We start from the raw sequence: 18007 nt of genomic DNA, 5'->3' as shown, positions 1-18007 counted from the left end.
GCTGGGCTCATTATGTGACCGAGCTGACACCCGTAGGGTGAGAAGGATCTGTTGGAGGGGACAGGTGTTCCTGACATAGAGAACAGCATGTGCAAAGGCCCAGAGCAGTGTTAACTCTGGAAACTTCTGGTCGGGGAGGGGCGGAGGTTTTGCCCTGGTGGGGAAAGAAGGAAGGGGTCCTCGGAGCCCCAGCGTCCCCTTCTGACATGGGACTTACCTGGCAGGGCTCTTCCGAGAGGCTCTGGCATTGGGGGTGGGCCCAGGAGCTGTGCCTGGCATGGGCTCATGTCTCTCTCTCACCCCTGATCCTGGCAGATGAGAACCTGGCCGTCAGGACGCACCTGAATATTCATTCAGGTGCCCATTCATTCATTCATTCATTCAGCCAACACTTTCTGAAAACCTCCGGGGCCTCGTCTCGTCCTGGCTGAGACAGGATGAAGGCCCTCTGACGCCAAGACAGAGCTGGCCGTGAGCGTCTAGAGCCGATGGTCAGGGCCGGGGCAGAGACAGGGAGGCAGCGCGGGGGGAACGGGACAGGGAATCCGGGGCTCTGCCTGTGGACTCCGGCCACGTGGAGGAGGGCTTTAGGGTCTTTGAAAGACGAATAGGAGTTGGTGCGGCGGGGAAAGCATTTCATTTGTTCGTTCACAGAAGCGCTTACTGTGTCCCAGGCCGGCGATGCCCGTGAGACACAGCAGAGAGTGGGCTGGGCAGCCGTCCCTGCCCTCGTGCATGTGGGCAGAGGCAACCGGGTTTACAGAGGCCTGGGCGCGTGGAGCACGTCCTTCTGGAGCCCAGAAAGCATTGGGTGAGACGTGGGAGATGAGGCCAGAGAGTCAGCATGGGCGTGCGGGGCCTGTGATCCCAGACTGAGGGCACTGGGGAGCCATGGACAAATGCAGAGCAGGGGAGGAAGTCGGACTTGCGTGGAAAGGGCGCTTCATGTGTCTTTCCCTGCCATCACCAGCCTCTTTCTGGCCTCACAGCCTCATTCAGGATATGCACTTCCTACGCACCTGGATGAAAACAGAGGACGCTTCCCCGTGGGGTGGACCCGCACTGTGGGGAAAGAGGAGTGCAAAGAAGCAGACTCGTGTCCTCAGAAAATCAAGCTCCCCTCCCCCACATGGATCACATGAGGAATTGGGGCTCGGAGAGTGGTAGCACTCAGCCCCAAGTCACACAGCAATGTATCGAGGCATCGCAACCTCCCAGACTGAGGCTTGACCCACTTTGGAAGAGGAGTGAAGGCAGCAGAGACAGAGGTGTGATTGTGGGGATGAAGGCTCAGGGTAAAGGTCATCGAAGGAGGCTGGCGGTCCTTGGGCCAAAGAGGACCAGTGCCAGAGGAAGGGGCTACTAGGTTTGGAAGACACCGACTTAGCAATGTCCTGTTGGCCTGGGGTCATGGGGATCGTCACGGATACATATGCTCTAGGAGGGCAAGGACTGTGTCTTATTTGCCATTTGGAAGTAAAGCATGTGGTTGGATGAGGGCATGGGGGAATGAGAGGGTGGGAAGGTGGGGAGTGGGCGGGTCCAGGCGGGTAGGCTGGCTGCGAGACGGATAGATGGACGGGTGAGTGAGTAGACTGGCCCAGGCATGGATGGATGGATGGATGGATGGATGGATGACAGTTTGTTGGCGGACGTATGAGTGGATTGGTAGATGAAAGAACAGGTAGGTGAGTGGAAGCCTGAATGGACTGATGGATGGGCGTGTGGGTGGACGGATAGATGGACGGACAGATGATGGATGGATGGATGGATGATGGATGGATAGATGGAGGGATGTGTGGGTGGATGTGTGGGTGGACGGATGGATGGATGAGTAGATGGGTAGGTGGTAGAGGGAAGGGCGGATGGGTGGACAGATGATGGGTGGGTGGATGGACGGACGGGTGGACGCGTGTGCGGAAGGTGGATGCCTCCCCAGCGTTTACCGCCTTCCTCCTCACATGATGGGTGGGGGTGACCCGTCGGGTTTGCAGTCGGACAGGCTTGGTTTCTGTTCCTGTCTCTGCTTTGTTGCTTCTGGGTGGTCTTAGACAAGCCACATCATCTTTTCTGAGGCTTAGCTTCCTCGTTTGTAAAAGAGAAGGAATATTGACAGCTGTCTTCCAGACTAGGTTGTAGAAATTAGAGTTCACTTGTATCATGTGACTAGTGTAATGACTCTGAGTAATGTCCTTCATATTGTAGGGCTCCTCGATACGGGGCCAGGCGGTCATACGGTCAACAATTGTCTGTCAAGTCTCTATTATGTGTCAGGCACTGAGCTGGGCTCTGGGGATGCAAAGCAATCCCAGGCAGAGGAGGGCTGATAATAAATGGGGAAACAAATCTGTAAGATTTACATTGGACTGAGCTGCCATGAAGGAGATAAAGTAGGATGTGCGCTGGAGGTGACAGCGCCCCTTGCCTCTCTTGCCTCTCATCTGAATGACAGATGAGGAAGCTGTGGTTCTGAAGGCAAGGGAAAGGCATTCCAGGGCCAGAAACAGCACATGCAAAGGCCCTGAGGTCAGAATGAGTGTGACCTGTTGGAGGAGAAGCAAGAAGGCCTATGTGGCTGGAGCAGAGAGAGCGAGGGGAGGGAGGGAGGAGGGGTCAGGGCCAGTTGCGCTGGGATGGACTGTGGGCCTGTGGACGCTGGGATGGTGGGTTTTACCCTGAGTGAGGTGGGAGCCCTTGAAGGCGGTGAGCAGGGAAAAGACGGGGTCCCTTAGGGAGCTCAGAATCTGCATTTTCCCGATGGGGTAACTAAGGCACAGAGGTCTTGGAGAGCAGCTAGAGCTTCCTGCCAGCATCGTCGTTGCCCCAGGCCCTCCGAGGGCGTCCTGAGGATGGCGGATTGCCCGGCGGCGCGGTCAGGATGAACGTGGGAAAGCTGGGAGAGGGCGTCCTTGTCCCTGACCCTCTGCTTGGAGGAAGGAGCAGGTGAGGGACCCCCATTGCGGCGGGGGGGGCCCAGAGCACCTCACCGCAGGGGGAGATGGAGGCTCAGGGAGGGGAGGAGACCCCCCCCCAAGGACCCACAGATGGTCAGGGCTGCGGCTCACCTCTTCACCCCCGACCTCCCCCACTCTGTGTCCACGGGGAGCCCACGGCTCTGGGAGTCGGACAGACGTCCGTGCGGGCCCTAAGGGGTGGTGATGTGTGCTGGGGGCGGGCGGAGCGGGCGAACGGGGTTGAAGGTGCTGCGGAAACGCGTGCCAGGAGCACGAGGAGGCCCCAGCCCGCAAGGCCCGGGACAGCTGTTCGAGAACAGAGCAGACAGGAGTGTCTGCGAGGATGTGGAGAGACCGGAGCCCTCACGCCCGGCTGGGGGATGCGCGCCGGGGCGGAGCTGGGGAAGACGGTCTGGCGGTTCCTCAAAACACGGACACCCGTTGCTGTACGAGCCAACAGCTCGCACAGACCCAGAAGGACTGAAGTTCTCCGAGAGCTGTTTGCACACGGGCGTTCCCAGCACAACTCACGGCGGCCAAATGTGCCAAACAGCCCGTGTCCACTGATGGATGAAACGATACACGTGGGAACACGGTCCAGCCTCAGGAAGCGGGGGGACCCTCAACCCTGCCACGACGCGGAGGGACCCCGAGGACACGGGGCTCAGCGGGAGCAGCCAGACCCAGAAGGACCCGTCCCGCAGGACCCCACTCCAGGAGGTCCCCAGAGGAGTCCCGTCCACACGGACAGAGAGGAGAGGGTGGGAGCCCGAGCCGGGGCCGGGGCAGGGGGTAGAGAGTCCGTGCTTTGTGGGGACAGAGTCTCCATGTGGGGAGATGGAAAGTTCTGGAGACGGAGGGTGGGGGTGGTCGCAGGATAGTGTGAGTGTGCGCTTAGACATGGTTAAGATGGTAGATTTATGTTATGTGTATTCTACAATGATTTGGGAGGAAACAGCCTAGAGGAGAGCAGGGCTATGGGGGAGGGGCCGGAATTCCAGGGTCAGGCACCTGAGGCCTGGAGGCTGCGTGTCTGGGGAGTTACAAGTGGATCGGTGGGAAGCGCAGCGGAGGGAATGAGAGAAGAGTCCGGAAGGCAGCAGCGGTGAGGCTGGGAAGGGCTGCAAAGGTGGGCAATCTTGGCTTTGACCCGAAGGTCCCGGGGAGACATAGTTAAAGGGTCAAATCATCAGCTCTCAGTGGGGGGGGGGGGCGGTAAGGAAGAGGAAGGGATCTAGCAAAGTGGTTCTCACCTGGGACAGTTCTGCCCCCAGGGGACACCGGGTGATGCTCAGGACGTCTGTGATTGTCACAACTGGTGGTGCTCCTGGCGTCCAGTGGGTGGGGACCAGGGATGCTGCTCAGCGCCCCCACAGTGTCTGGGGTGGCCCTGTTCCAGAGTGACCAGAGTCCTCTCTGCAGCCCCCAAGACCCTGCATGACCTGCCCCGCCCCTCCCTGCCCTCCCCGCCTCCCTCTCTCCCCCTCACCCACTCTGCTCCAGACACACAAACCTCCTTGCCTTTTGTCCAACGCACCAAGCCGGTCCTGCCCCAGGGCCTTTGCGTGAGCCATCCGTTACCGTTACCCGGGATGCTGTTCTCCCAAAGCTCTGCAGGGCTCCTCTGTCTCTTCCTCCAGGTCCCGGCTCTGAGGTCACCGCCTTGACGAAGGCTCCTCCCCCCCCCCCCAGATACTCACATCCGCCTTCCTCTTGCCTTTCAACCTTCACCCTAAGCACAGCCACCCTCCGGCACTCCAAACCCTGACTCCCTGCCTTCCTTTCTTCCATGTGGAAAAGGAGGCTCCTGACACACAGCAGGTCATAGATTTTGCTTCTTATGTTATTTTGCCTTTCTCCACCACCCCCCCCCCCCCGCCGACTGGAGACTCCATTAGGACAGAGTTTTTTGCCTTTTGTGTTCACTGCTGTGTCCCCCGGGCCTAGAATTGTGCCTGGAACATAGCAGGTCGGGAAACGGGTGGCTGGATGGCTGGATGGGTGGCTCGCTAGATGGACAGATGGATGGACAGGTGGGTGGGTGGGTGGGTGTACGGGCGGAGGGACCAGTGGTGTAGCAGTGGGGACAGTCAGTGAGAGGAGTCAAGACGGCTGCGGGCAGGAGACCGGGGGTGCGTGTTCTGTCGAGGCCTGGGAAGCCCCCGTGCGTAAGTCTGGGGCACAGGAGGAGTCAGCAGTGGAAACTAAGGAAGCCTGGCAGGGAGGGGCGAGGTCCCCTGGCCGGAGGGGTCCAGGAGCGTGAGCCAATGAGTTTATAAGTGAGGGGAGGGACGGAGCCTGTGAGCCCCGCTCTTGTCAGCAAGTGGGGACAGCCCGGGGCTGAGGGTGGAGGGGAGCAGAGAGGGCGTCCGAGGCAGGTGGCTGGTGGAGGGTGGCCCCACAGCACAGGGGAGTGTCTTCTGTAATTATTAGTGGAGGCTCAGAGAAGTTAAGTGACCCAAGATCACAGAGCGGAGAGCGGCCCTGGGCCGGGCTAGATCCCAGAGCCAAGGTTAAAGACCAAGAACATGGGGCACCTTGGGGGCAGGGGGTTGGGGGCCCAAGCGACTTGAGAGGAGGGTTCGCACAACTAGTTGTGGTCGCGTCCTTGCTGGCGAGGGAAGCGGGAGATGCTGGTGATCGGCCCTGAACAAGGGACTCTTTCCGTCGTCTGTTTCCACTGTACAGCTGGTGCATAATAGGTGCTCAGGAAATGTTGAATAAGTCCGTGCCACGCATGCTAAGAAAGGGGAGGGATGAAAACGATCCAAGGTCCCTGCCCTTGAAGAGTTGCCTTGGTATCAGGGGGTCAGCTTGAAAATGCAAGCATTCAGCCAACAAGTGTGCCCTGAGCACCTGCTGTGTGCCTGGTGATATTTAAGTCCTCCCCAGCCCCCGAATCAAACATGTAAAAACCTACAAAAGGCCTCCGTGAGTACCTCTTTTTGGTAGCCGAAGGAAACCTGAAGGGGATTTTTGTTCTTATGCACTGGTTTTGCAGGGAGCTGTCCCAGAGGCAATGCCCCCCCTCCCCCACCCCAGCAGCGAACGCTGCCCCACCGGGCGCCTTCCCCAGGACCACGCTGGGCATCCACGCATCAATCTCCAGGGCTCCGAACTGTGTGAGCATCTGTGCGTTATCTCGATTCATTCTGTGCATCCATTAGCAAGATGTGTCCTGAAGTATCTGAAAAGCCTAAGAGGTTATTTTTTTGAGTCTGGGAATGTTCAAGAAGTTTTCCATGTAAATTAATGGTGTTTGCTTCCTTGCTGTATGCCGTTTAGGCTGTCGGAAGGTTTCGCAGGAACGCTCAACTTCTGGATAGTGAGGGAAGCCTGTGTGCGTCATGTAGACGGTGATGAGGGCACCGGAAAAATAGAGCTGGGGGAGGGGACGATGGAGGGCCGTGACCTTACACAGGGTGCTCAAAGGAGGCCTCACTAAGGAGGTGACATTTGAGGCAAGACCTGAAGGAAGGGAATGAACTGTGCAGAGATCTGGCAGAGTGCATTCTGGAATGGCCCGTGCAAAGGTCCTGGGGCAGGAGGGCCTGGCGTGTTGGAGGCACAGCGGAGGTGTGTGGGACTGGGGCAGAGCGGGCTAGGGGGAGAGAGGGAGGAGGGGAGGACAGGGAGGGGACAAAGCAGGTCATGTGGGGCCTCGGGGACTGTGTGGGGAGTACTCGGGCTTGTACCCCAGGAAGGCAGGAGCCCTGGGGGGCTGTGGGTCGAGGAGGTGCTCGCGGGCGCCCTCTGGTGGCCCCCGGGAGGAGGGCCGGTTGTGGGACAGAGGGCGGCGCAGTGGCCTCAGGGAGACTGGGGCGGAGGGGCCCTGCAGGTCCGGGAGGGCTTGCACGGGTGCTCCATCAGCAAGGAGGCCGTGAGCTGCGGCCAAATTCTGCTGAGCACACAGCGTGCTGGGCCCAGGGCTGGGCCCTGGGGACGCGTCGGTGGCCAGCTCACCCGGTTCCCACCCTCAGGGACTCCAAATCCAGTGGGACAGTAACTCCTGATGGGCAGTTAGAGACCCACACAGGCTGGGGAGAGCTGCAGGGGTGCCTGACCCCCACCTCTGGAAGGGACACTGGGGTTGGGCTGCGGGGGGGTGGAGGAGGAAGAATGGGGACACAGATGAAGGTGGGCGTGTGCGGACCAAGGCGTGGCAAGCTCCAGGGTGGTGGCTGAGATCCCGAGCGCGGGGTGCCGGGGGACACGGCCGGTTCCCAGACCTGCCCGGCTCCCCAGAAGTGACAGAAATCCTACACTTAGGCATGGAAATAACCTCCATGAGTACTAAGAAGGGAAAAATTTTTATTTTTATTTTTTAAAGATTTTATTTATTTATTTGACACATAGAGGTCACAAGTAGGCAGGGAGAGAGAGAGGAGGAAGCAGGCTCCCCGCTGAGCAGAGAGCCCGATGCGGGGCTCAATCCCAGGACCCTGAGACCATGACCTGAGCCGAAGGCAGAGGCTTTAACCCACTGAGCCACCCAGGCGCCCCAAGAAGGGAAAAAAATTTTAAAAACGTTTTTGGTTAGGCCACTCAATTAGTCCCCCTCACTCTGAGATTTTCTGAAACCTCAGAAGCCCTTTGCCTACCCCCCAGGTTGGATTCAGTTCTAGGCCTTGTTTGTGACTTGCTGTGTGACCTCAGGAAAATTGCTAAGCCTCTCTGATCCGGGTTTCATGCATCTGTAACACGGGATACAGATACCCGCCAGTTTAGAAGGAGGGCTCCACCTGAGGCTGTGGCGTCTGACCCAGGGCTTGGCTCTGCTCAGTGGGTCCTGCCTTGCTAGACCATTTGGGGGACTTTTAGCCAGTCCTGGGGTGGGGCTGGTCCTTCCCTGATGTCCCCCAGGCCCCCAGTTGGGTCTGAGGACGCAAACCAGATTCTGCATCTTTCTTCCAAACTGCTCTTCCTACTGGGTCTCCATCTCTGTGAGCCTCCTGGGGCATCGGTCACAAATGACCACAAACTTGGCTTGAGACAGCGGACTTCTTGTCCAGTCCTCGAGGCCCGGAGTCCAAGATCAAGGGGCTGTGCTCCCTCCGGAGGCTCCGGGGGTGGCTCCTCCTGCCTCCTTCAGCTGCCAGGGGCTCCAGGCTCCCCTTAGCTTGTGGCTGCGTCCCTCCGTCTTCACGTGGTGTCTCCTCTCTCTGTGTCTCCTCTTGTCTCTTACAAGGACATTTGTCATCGGATCTGGGGTCCACCTTGTTATCCAGGATGGATCTCATCTCAGGATCTCTAATTACATGGGCACAGTCCCTTTTTCCAAATAAGGTCCCACGCAGAGGATCTGGGACATATGCCGTCTTTCGTGGAGGGCCACCATGCAATCCGCTGCACCCTCCCAGGGATGGCCCTGGGCTTCCGTCTACCTCCACTCCCAGCCCCTCGCCCCCCAGAGACCCCCTCGGAGTGTCCCACCCAACTTTCCTCTCTGCCTCCATGGCCCCGGCTCAGTCTTCGCCTTCCCTGACCTCTAGCCTTCTGGCCCGTGCTCCAGTCCCTCCTCCAGGCTGGTCCCAGATCTTCCCAGCACACACCCCTGTGCCCTCCCCTGACCGCCCATCTTCTGGGGCTCCCGACTGCCTTCAACTCAGCTCATTCTCCTCACCTGCTGCTCAACGTCCTTGAGGCCCTGTTTATGCTCCCCGCCCCCCAGCAGCGTCTCTCTCGACACCTGCCACACTCCCCAGCCTGCTCCCTACACCCTCGACGCCAGACAGAGCCATCCCTAGTCCCCTGGGCTTCCCCTAGCCCTTTGTCCCGCCCTCTGCTGCCCCAGGCTGACCACACTTGCCTCTTCTCAACCTCCCAGTCTTAGGATTGCCCATTAATGAGGACGTTGTCCCCGGAGCCCAGGGTGAACAGAGACCGGCGCTACAGAGGGACCATGGCCACCTTTGCCCACCCCCCGCCCCCGAGGCAGCATCTCCCGGGCCGGATAGAGGAGTGTCCTTGTGCGCTGGGGGGAGAGCCCTGGGCAATGGGGTCACGCAGATACGGATGTTATCTTTTCATAGATGCTCTTAAGGCCACGTTTGTCTTAATGTATCCAAGGTTTTGAGTGAATTTCAGGGAAGATGGCAGAATTGGGAGCCCGGCCACTCCACATGCACACCGTGGAGATCAGATCCTCTCCGTGCAGTGGATGGGAGTGAAACCCGCGATGTCAGATGCCCCGGGCTCCAACTCCAGCTCCGCCCTTTCCTGCTGTGCGTCTTAGGTAACCCGCCCTGCCGGGTTCCTGCAAGGAGGGGAGGGGGCGAGGGGGGTGGAGCCCAGCCCCAGGAGAGTGGTCACCCTGTCCCCGTGCTCTGTGAAGGAGCCATTGTCACCACTACTACTGTCATTTTTTTTTTTTTAGATTTTATTTATTTATTTGACAGACAGAGATCACAAGTAGGCAGAGAGGCAGGCAGAGAGAGAGGGGGAAGCAGGGTCCCTGTGGAGCAGAGAACCAATGTGGGGCTCCATCCCAGGACCCTGGGATCATGACCTGAGCCGAAGGCAGAGGCTTTAACCTACTGAGCCACCCAGGTGCCCCTACTACTGTCTTTATAAGAGGGAGAAGATAGAGGTCGAGGAGGCACAGACTGGAGTTGGTCCTCTGGGGTTCCCATCTGGCCTCTGGCCCTGTCACTGTGTTACCCTGGTGGCTGCTGTCTGAGTTTCCTTACCTGTAAAACGGAAATAATCATAAATTAAATACCGGGGCCCCTGGGTGGCTCAGTCGGTTGAGCGTCTGACTCTTGGTTTCAGCTCAGGTCGTGATCTCAGGGTTGTGGGATCAAACCCCATGTCGGGCTCCATGCTCAGCAGGAAGTCTGTTTGGGATTCTCTCTCCCTCTGCCCTTCCCCCACCCCGTGCTCGCTCTCTCTAAATAAATAAACCTTTAAAATACTAATAATAAACACAATCATGCAATTCTTTTGGGCTAGTCTGAGGACTGAGGGTTGATAGCGGTGACATGCCCCGTAGGATGGCTGGTGCTCAGTGGACACTGACTATTATTATCGTCATTCCAACTTTGAGTCATGAAATCCCAGAAGCTCAGATCTCAGACCAGAGAGCAGAGGATCTTAGCATGAGGAAGGTCTCTCAGGATTCTCTAGCAAAGAAGTTTCCTCTCTGGGGAGCCCCTGCTGCTTACCTCTAGAGATGGGGAGCTCCCTGCCTCCCAAGGGACCTGTGATGACACAGATCTAGTTATTAGGAAACTTTCATATGTACATACTCTTGTTCCCCAATGAGTCCCCCATCTTGGTCCCTGCTCTGTCTTTGGGTCTAGAGAGATCCGTGGGCATTGACAGCACCCTACCCCAGGTCCGTCCTGGTCCAGGCTTTGAAAATGGGTGTGGGTGTGAAGGGATGGTCAGGTGCTGAACATTCTGGGAAGGACCCCAGGGCTTGGCCAGCATGGGCAGGGGCTACTGGACACCAGGCCTTGTTGCCTTGTCATTGTTGAGGCTGATGTGTGGGTAGGGGTGGCCAGGACTGAAACTGAGATGAGAGGTGCACCCAGTGTAGGCTTTGGTTGGGTTGTGGCTTCCCTCAAAAGGTCTCTCTGGGACTAGGATGCCGCAAACAGACCTTGAACAATTAAAATGGGGTCCATGGCCTTCGACAAGCATTTGATCCTGGCACCATTTTAAAACTCTTTTTGGGGAGGTGTGAGTCAGGGGCCTGTGATCCTCCCCTAGGCCCCGGGTAAATTTTTTAAAAGATGCAAGCTCCAGGCAGTGTACCCCAGCGTTTAGCACAGTCTGTGGAGCCTGAATGAGCACACGCTTACCACCTGTGTGACCCTGGGCAAGTCACTTGGCCACTCTGTGCCCCAGACCCTCATCTGTCAAATGAAGACAATACTAGCAGCTACTTTGTGGGGTTGCTATAAGGACTGAGTGACTCATTACTGAGTACAAGTTTATTAGTATTAGAAGCCCGGGATCTTTACTAATACCAGTAAAAGTCTGTACTGGTTGGGGACGGTATTAGTTGGCTAGGGCTGCTGAGAAAATGTACCACAAACCAGGGGGCTTCAAAAACAGAACCATGTTTGCTCACCGTCCGGGGAGCCAGAAGTCTGAGATGAAAGTGTGGCTTGAGCTGGCTCCTTCTGAGATGGAGGGAGAACCTGGTTCCGGTCTCTCCCAGCCTCTGGTGGTTTGTTGGAAGTCCTTACTGTCCCTGAAGCTCCCTACTGTCCCCGGGCTTGTGAATACATCACCCAGATTTCTGCCTTCATAATCACATGGGCTTCCCTCTGCATGTGTGTCTCGGTGCCCAAATGTCCTCCTTTTTTAAGGACACTAGTCCTACAGCGCTGGGGCTGGTCCTCCTAACCTGCGACCTCACCTTAACTCATTACATCTGCAATGGCTCGTTTTCCACATAAGGTCCCATTCTGAGGTCCTGAGGGGTTAGGACAGCAACAGATGAATTTAGGGGAGGGAGATCCAATTCAGCCCTAACAGACACTGAAAATCAAGGCTGTATTTACCCAGAAAGTGGCGAACATCACACATTTTCCCCAAGTAGAAAAGAGAAACTGAGACATCGGGAAGAGAGCAGGTCAGTAGAACAAGCGAGCGTTTCAGCACCGGGGACAGCGGCACGACGTGGAGTCCATTCGTCCCTCTGGCTGAAAACGTGCTCTGCACCCAGAGGCGGACGGCCTAGAAGGTGGCTCAGGGGTCCTATCCTAGCCTCCCAGGACCAGCGCACTCCATGTTCTGCAGATGAGGCCTCGCGGGCAGGAATGGGCCCAAGGAGGAAGGGTTTTGTCTCTATCTCACATCTCCCTGCAGTCCAGTTTCTTGGCTCTGCCTAATTTCTCTCTGGCCCTAGACTAGTTGTCTTAGCACCTCTCCTTTCCCTGAAGACCTTGGGGGATTAAATTCAGAAAATAGAAACACCAAAAAAAAAAAAAGAGTAGATAGACCAGCCATAGATTGGGGGAAGATGTGTGCATCAGATAGAACCATAAAAGAATACAAAGTATTCTTGATTTACACAGCACACAAAGAATTCCTACAGTGCACCAAGGTGCCCGGCTTTGTTAATAACTATGGCAATGTATGTTAAGTCTCAATGAAATACAGTGATACACCCACCATAATGACTAACATTTAAAAGCGTTGGTGAAAATGAGCATTAATGTCGTCAGACCCGTTGATTGGAGAATTCTTTGGTACAACCCACTTTGGAAAACTGTTTGAAGGAATCCTTTAAAGCTAAACATAAGCCTACCTTATAACCTGCAGTCCCGTTCCCGGATATGCCTTTGTGCATCAAAGCACCCGTACAAGAATGTCCCAAAGCAGCTTTGTTCATGATAGCCTCTAACAGCGGACAGCCCAGATGCCCCCCCACAAGAGTACAGATGGCCAACTTGCAGTATAGTCGCAGGAGAAAATATTACACAGCTACGAAAAGGAATTAACCCCTGATACCCCAACCACCTGTTGTGGAGTAGCAGAAGCCAGACACAAAGTGTACATACGCTATGATTCCCTTTACGTAAGTTCAAAAGCAGGAAGTTCTCAGCTACACTGAGCAGTGACCCACGCGGGGCGGGAGCCGTAATGAAAAGCAATGGCGTGGTTATCACGAAGGCCAGTCTAGCGGTCACCTCTAGGGGATGGAGGGGTTTGTCGCGGGATGCGAGGCGCTGGGGTTTCCGGTGGCTGCCATGTTCTATTCCTTGACCTGGGAGATGGTTACAAGATTTTATAATTATTTGCTACATTGTACACTTAATGTGTTCTGCAATTTGGGGGGGGGTTATGTTTTTAATATATCCCAATGATGATTTTTTATTGCGGTAAAACACACATAACACTAAATTCATCATCTTAACCATTTTTTAAAGATTTATTGATTTTTAGAGAGAGAGAGTGGGGTGGGATGGGGGAGGGGCAGAGGGAGAGAGAGAATCTCAAGCAGACTCCCCACTGAGCCAGGAGCCCTGGCTCTATCTCACGACCCTGAGATCACGACCTGAGCCAAGACGAGTCGGACATTTAACTGACTGAGCCACCCAGGCGCCTCCCGCCCTCCCCCCATCCTAACTATTTTTAAGTGCACACCTCAGTGGCATTAAACACACTCCCCCGTCCTGCAGCCACCCCCACCCTCCGTCTCCAGAACTTTCCATCTCCCCAAACGGACACTCTGTCCCCACGAATCATGGACTCCCGACCCCCTAACCCCAGCCCCGAGTTCCACCGTCTCCTCTGTGTCTCTGTGGACGGGACTCCTCTGGGGGACCTCCTGGGAGTGGGCTCCTGCGGGACGTGTCCTTCTGGGTCTGGCTTATTACACCGAGCATAACACCCTCAAGGTTCATCCATGTGGTGACGTGGGTCAGAATTCCCCGCTTTTTAAGGCAGAATAATATTCCAGTGTACGAATGGACCCCATCTCGTCTGTCGGTGCATCCATCGATGGACACTGCGTTGTTCCACATCCGGCCATTGTGAACAACGCCGCTGTGAGTGTGTAGAGTATCTGTTCAAAATACCTGTTCGAGTCCCTGGTTTCAATTCTTTTGGGGACAGACCGGAAGTGGAGTGGCTGGATCCTATGGTAATTCTATGTTTAACTTTTTTTGAGGAGCCGCCAAACTGTTTCCCACAGGGGCTGCACCATTTTACATTCTCACAACAAATGTTTTTTAAATGCTAGAAACCATCCTCCGCTCTGCCTGGTGCCCTCCTCCCCAGGGCTCCCAGGGAGCCTGTCAGACCTGCGGCAGACCCCTCCCCAGCAACCGGGGGCCTGTGGGAGTGGCGGCTTGGTGAGCGCATCCCAGAAGGAAGGAAACGGCTTTAATTAGCTGCTGTCTGGGGCGAAAATGGGCCCCACAAAGCTGTTCCCAGGGCTTCTGCACAGGGGGTCTGCAGGGGGTCCTCCGGGGGAGGGAGGCAGAGGGAGAGAGGTGGGGGGCGGGGTGGACACAGGGTCCAACAGCATCAGAATGGCCAACGATGGTCTCATTTCACACGCAGTGAAAATGAGGCCCCCAGAGATTAGAGGCAAAGCCCAGGGCTGACGCCTGGTCCCCTGCGTCCATCCAAGGGGACCTGACTCCCGCCTGCATCCCACGCACATCCCCCCCCTCAACCCCTCCCCACCACTGGCCTCCGGCAAGCAAACGTCTTTCCAACACCTTTGATCTCATCAGCCTGTCTCTGGGGACTTCTCTCTCCTTGCTTCTGTCTCTCTCCATGTCTCTCGTCTCTGCAGTCCTCATGCTTCACAACCCACCCCCCAACTCACCCCACCCCCCCTCCCACCACCACCCCAAGACGTCGTCCAGTCAATCACACCCTGGCTCTGGACCACTCCAAGGCTGGCCCGCCCTCCCCTCCCTCTCCTGATTGGCTCTGCCCTTGGCCACTGTGCCACACTCCTGCTAGCTGCCCCCCCCGCCCCTTGACCCCCCCCCCGCACTTGGACCATCCTTGCTGATGGGAGCAACTAAGGCCCAGAGAAGAGAGGTGCCCCGTCCGAGGCCAGAAACGGGTCTTGGCAGAGCCGCGGTGCCTCTCATCTGCAGCTCTGGAGCTGCTGGGGCTCTCCCCACCCCCTCCCTGAGGCAGCAGCTGTCCCACTCCCCCCACCACACCTCACCCAGCCTTCCCAGTATCTCTTCATCTAGCCTCAGCCATGGATTTAATTAACAGCTGGGTCTCCTCTCTCCCCTTCCCTATCTCACCGGTTTGGGGGGGTGGGAGACTGCACGTCTGCTGTCGGCCCCCCCAAAAAAGTAGGCTGCTCTCTTTATTTTTAACGTGTAGTAAAAAAGAACATAAAATCCACCATCCTAACCAATTTTTCCTTCTTTTCCAATTTTTTTTTATTGTGGTGAGATACACATAACATTAAATTTATCATCTTAACCATCTCCGCACAGCTCAGTGGCATTTTTTTTAAAGATTTTTTAAAGATTTTATGTATTTATTTATTTGAGACAGAGAGTGTGAGCGGGGGTGGGGGTGGAGGAGCAGAGGGAGAGGGAGAAGCAGGCTCCCCGCTGAGCAGAGAGCCCGATGCGGGGCTCCATCCCAGGACCCTGAGATCATGACCTGAGCCGAAGGCACAGGCTTAACCCACTGAGCCACCCAGGCGTCGCATAGCTCAGTGGCATGAAGCACACTCACACTGTCCTGCGACCACCGCCACCCTCCGTCTCCAGAACTTTCCATGTCCCCACACGGAGACTCTGTCCCCATGAAGCACGGACTCCCCACCCCTGCCCCAGCCCCAGCTCCCACCCCCTCCTCTCTGTCTGTGCGGACGGGGCCCTCCTGGGAATGGGGTCCTGCGAGATGTGTCCTTCTGGGTCTGGCTGCTCTCGCTGAGCCCCGTGTCCTCAGGGTCCTCTGTGTTGTGGCAGGCGGCAGGGTCCCTCCCTTCCTGAGGCTGGACCGTGTTCCCGCGTGGGGCCAGAAGGACAGGTTGTGTTTATCCTTCCTCCACTGAAGGACATTTGGGGGTATTTCCACCTTCTGGCCTTTGGGATCAATGTGACCGTGAACACGGGTCTACACATCCCCTTCTCATAACACCCCGTTTCTTTCCTTTCCAGGCTGTGCCTTTCTCACCTATTGTGCCAGGGACTCCGCCATCAAAGCTCAGACTGCCCTGCACGAACAGAAGACCTTGCCCGGGGTGAGTCCGGGGTGCTGTCTGGGAGGGGGGCTGCTCTCAGCCTGGGGAAGGCTGAGGCCCTTCCCGGGATCAGCGGCGAAGCCCACTTGCCTCTGGACTCATAAAGAGGTACAAGATGCAGACAGACAGAAGCGATCACCAGAGAGAGCATTTACTGAGTGCCTACTGCATGCTATGCTCTGTACTCCCCACCAGAGTGGTTGTGTGTGGTCGTGCAGGTCGCACACGGCACAAGGGCACCTGGCCCTGCACGTTAGTGTCATTGTGCTGAGACCTGAAGGATGAAGAAGCATTAGCAGGCGAATGGAAGAGCCGTGCAAAGGCCCTGAGGCAGGACTGTGCCTGGAGTGTTGGAGGAGCAGCAAGAATGCCTGTGTGCCTGGAGCAGAGGGAGCAAGAGGGAGCAAGAGAGGAGGGGAGTGTAGGGAGGGGAGTGGGCAGGTCATACAGGGCTGGCTCAGGCTCTGTCCCTGCTGGCTGTCCTTGTCAGCCCTGCCTTCCTGGGGAGGGCAGGAGGTCCCTGTCCCCGGTGAAAGGAAGGTGGTCCCCCTGAGCCAACTGAGCCCAGGCAGTGCCTCGAGATGGAAACTGAAGGAACCACAGTGAGATCCATGGCACCCCATGACCTCTGGGGGTGCCCACCCTTCCCTCCGGGATTCTCGGGGACTCTTCAGCATCAAAGGCTTTGGGGGGCAGCTTGGGTGGCATCTGCAGCCACAAATGCTGAGAATACGTGTGCTGCATGGTTGGCTGGGTAATCAGAGTGCACCTGCCGGCAACATGAGGTCATGGCAGGGGCTGGCTTGACGCTGAAAGCACCAAAAATGGTCCTGGGGTTGGCCTCAGCCTCATAGTGAAGAATAAGGTGCCCCTCTTTGGGGGAGGGGGACGTGGAGTGGAGACAAGAGCGGTAGAGTGCTGTGGCGGCCACATCCGTGGACTCCTTGCTTGGTCCCAAGCAATCCTTGCTGTGTGTCCGTGAGCCAGTGACTTAACCTCTCTGATCTTTGGCACTGGAAGAGTATAACGGAGGGGTGGGTGGAGAGAGGAAACCGTAGAGAAGGTGGCCAAGGAACTCTTCACCGAGGAGGCGACATCTGAGAATTCACAGTTCTCTCTCCCATGGACGTGGTGCCAGCATCTCCCCACACCAAGCCGGAACTGGGGGGGCAGGTTAGCACTCGGGGGGGCGGGGGGGGCAGTGGAGTTCTGTGGATCTTCTTCATTATCTCCTGCTGCCGAACAATTATCCCACAGCCCAGAGGCTTCAAACAACCAGCATGAGTTATTTCAGGGGCCCCGGGTCAGGAATTAGGGACTGAGTTTGCCACACGGTCCTGGCTCAGAGTCTCTCCTGACGTCGCCGTCGAGAGGTCAGCCAGGTCCCCCCAGGATACAAGGAGGACGCTCGGCGTGTCTGGGTCTCCATGCGCCAGGGCCCCGGGGGTGTCAGGCACTTAGAGGAACAAACCAGGGCTGTAGTGGTTGCTGTCCCAGGTTGGCGGCTGGCAAACAGCGGAATGGGGATTTGACCGCAGACCCTGCGCGGGCACCCAGTCCTTCTGCGTCCACTGGACCTGTGTGTGCGTGCATGTGTGTGTGTGTGATCAGATTCGGGCTGGAAGCTCTGACCCTTCTGTCCGGAACAATCTGTACCCTCACGGAGATCTGCTAACATCTCTAACATGATTTTCCTGAAGGAGTCTCTGAGACCCAAAGCCAGCCTCCCTTGCCCTGACCTGAGCCCCGGCTCCCTCCGTGTTGGGGACAAAGATGGGCTCCGGGCTCCATCAGCAGCCGGGATCAGGGGCCCCTCCAGGGCAGACGCGCTGGGCTGGGTCCTCAGTACCCAGTGGTGCATCCAGAGACACGTACAGAGCACCTGCTCTGTGGCCGGAGGGGACCCCACGAGAGGGCATCCGGCGATGGGAGCAACAGGGAACCAAGGAGCAGGGGGACGTTCAGAGGGATTTTCAGACTCTGGGTGTGGGATCCGTTCAGACAATGTGCTTGGGGACACCGCTTCGCTCAGGGAGCCGGGCCCGGAGGGGCAGCAGGGAGATGTGGTTGCCCGGGAAGCGACGGGGGCAGGGACGGTGGAGGTAGAAGTTGGGGGTTTGCGATGCTTTGGGAGCAAGGGTTCCTGGGCAGGAGTGAATGGGGGACCGCGCACTAGAGGGCTTAGCGCAACGGAGACTTACGCTCTCTCAATTCTGGGACCCGAAGTCTGAAATCAAGGTGTCAGCAGGGCCGTGCTCCCTCCAGGGTTTCTGGGGGGGGGGACTCTGCCCCGCGTCTCTCCAGCTTCCGGGAGCGCCCGTAATCCTTGATGCTCTCCAGCTCGGAGAGGCATCAGCCTCTGTCA

At 57.1% G+C, this 18007-nt stretch overlaps 1 protein-coding gene across 3 annotated transcripts in view; it reads left to right on the top strand.

Annotated features, from left to right (window-relative positions):
* The window catches only part of CELF5 (CUGBP Elav-like family member 5), a gene marked incomplete at both ends in the record, with an annotated part of 45877 nt that overhangs the window by 4699 nt on the left and 23171 nt on the right, over positions 1-18007 (top strand). For all 3 annotated transcript variants that reach the window (XM_080818577.1, XM_080818575.1, XM_080818576.1), the window contains one exon: positions 15560-15642. In XM_080818577.1, coding sequence (XP_080674703.1) covers positions 15560-15642 — 83 coding nt within the window. The remainder of the gene's footprint in view (positions 1-15559; positions 15643-18007) is intronic.

This window comes from Martes martes (genome assembly GCF_963455335.1).
Source record: "Martes martes genome assembly, chromosome: 1".
Classification (NCBI taxonomy): domain Eukaryota; kingdom Metazoa; phylum Chordata; class Mammalia; order Carnivora; family Mustelidae; genus Martes; species Martes martes.
The sequence above is the reverse complement of the archived record's forward strand: the minus strand, read 5'-3'. Positions and strand labels throughout refer to the sequence as shown.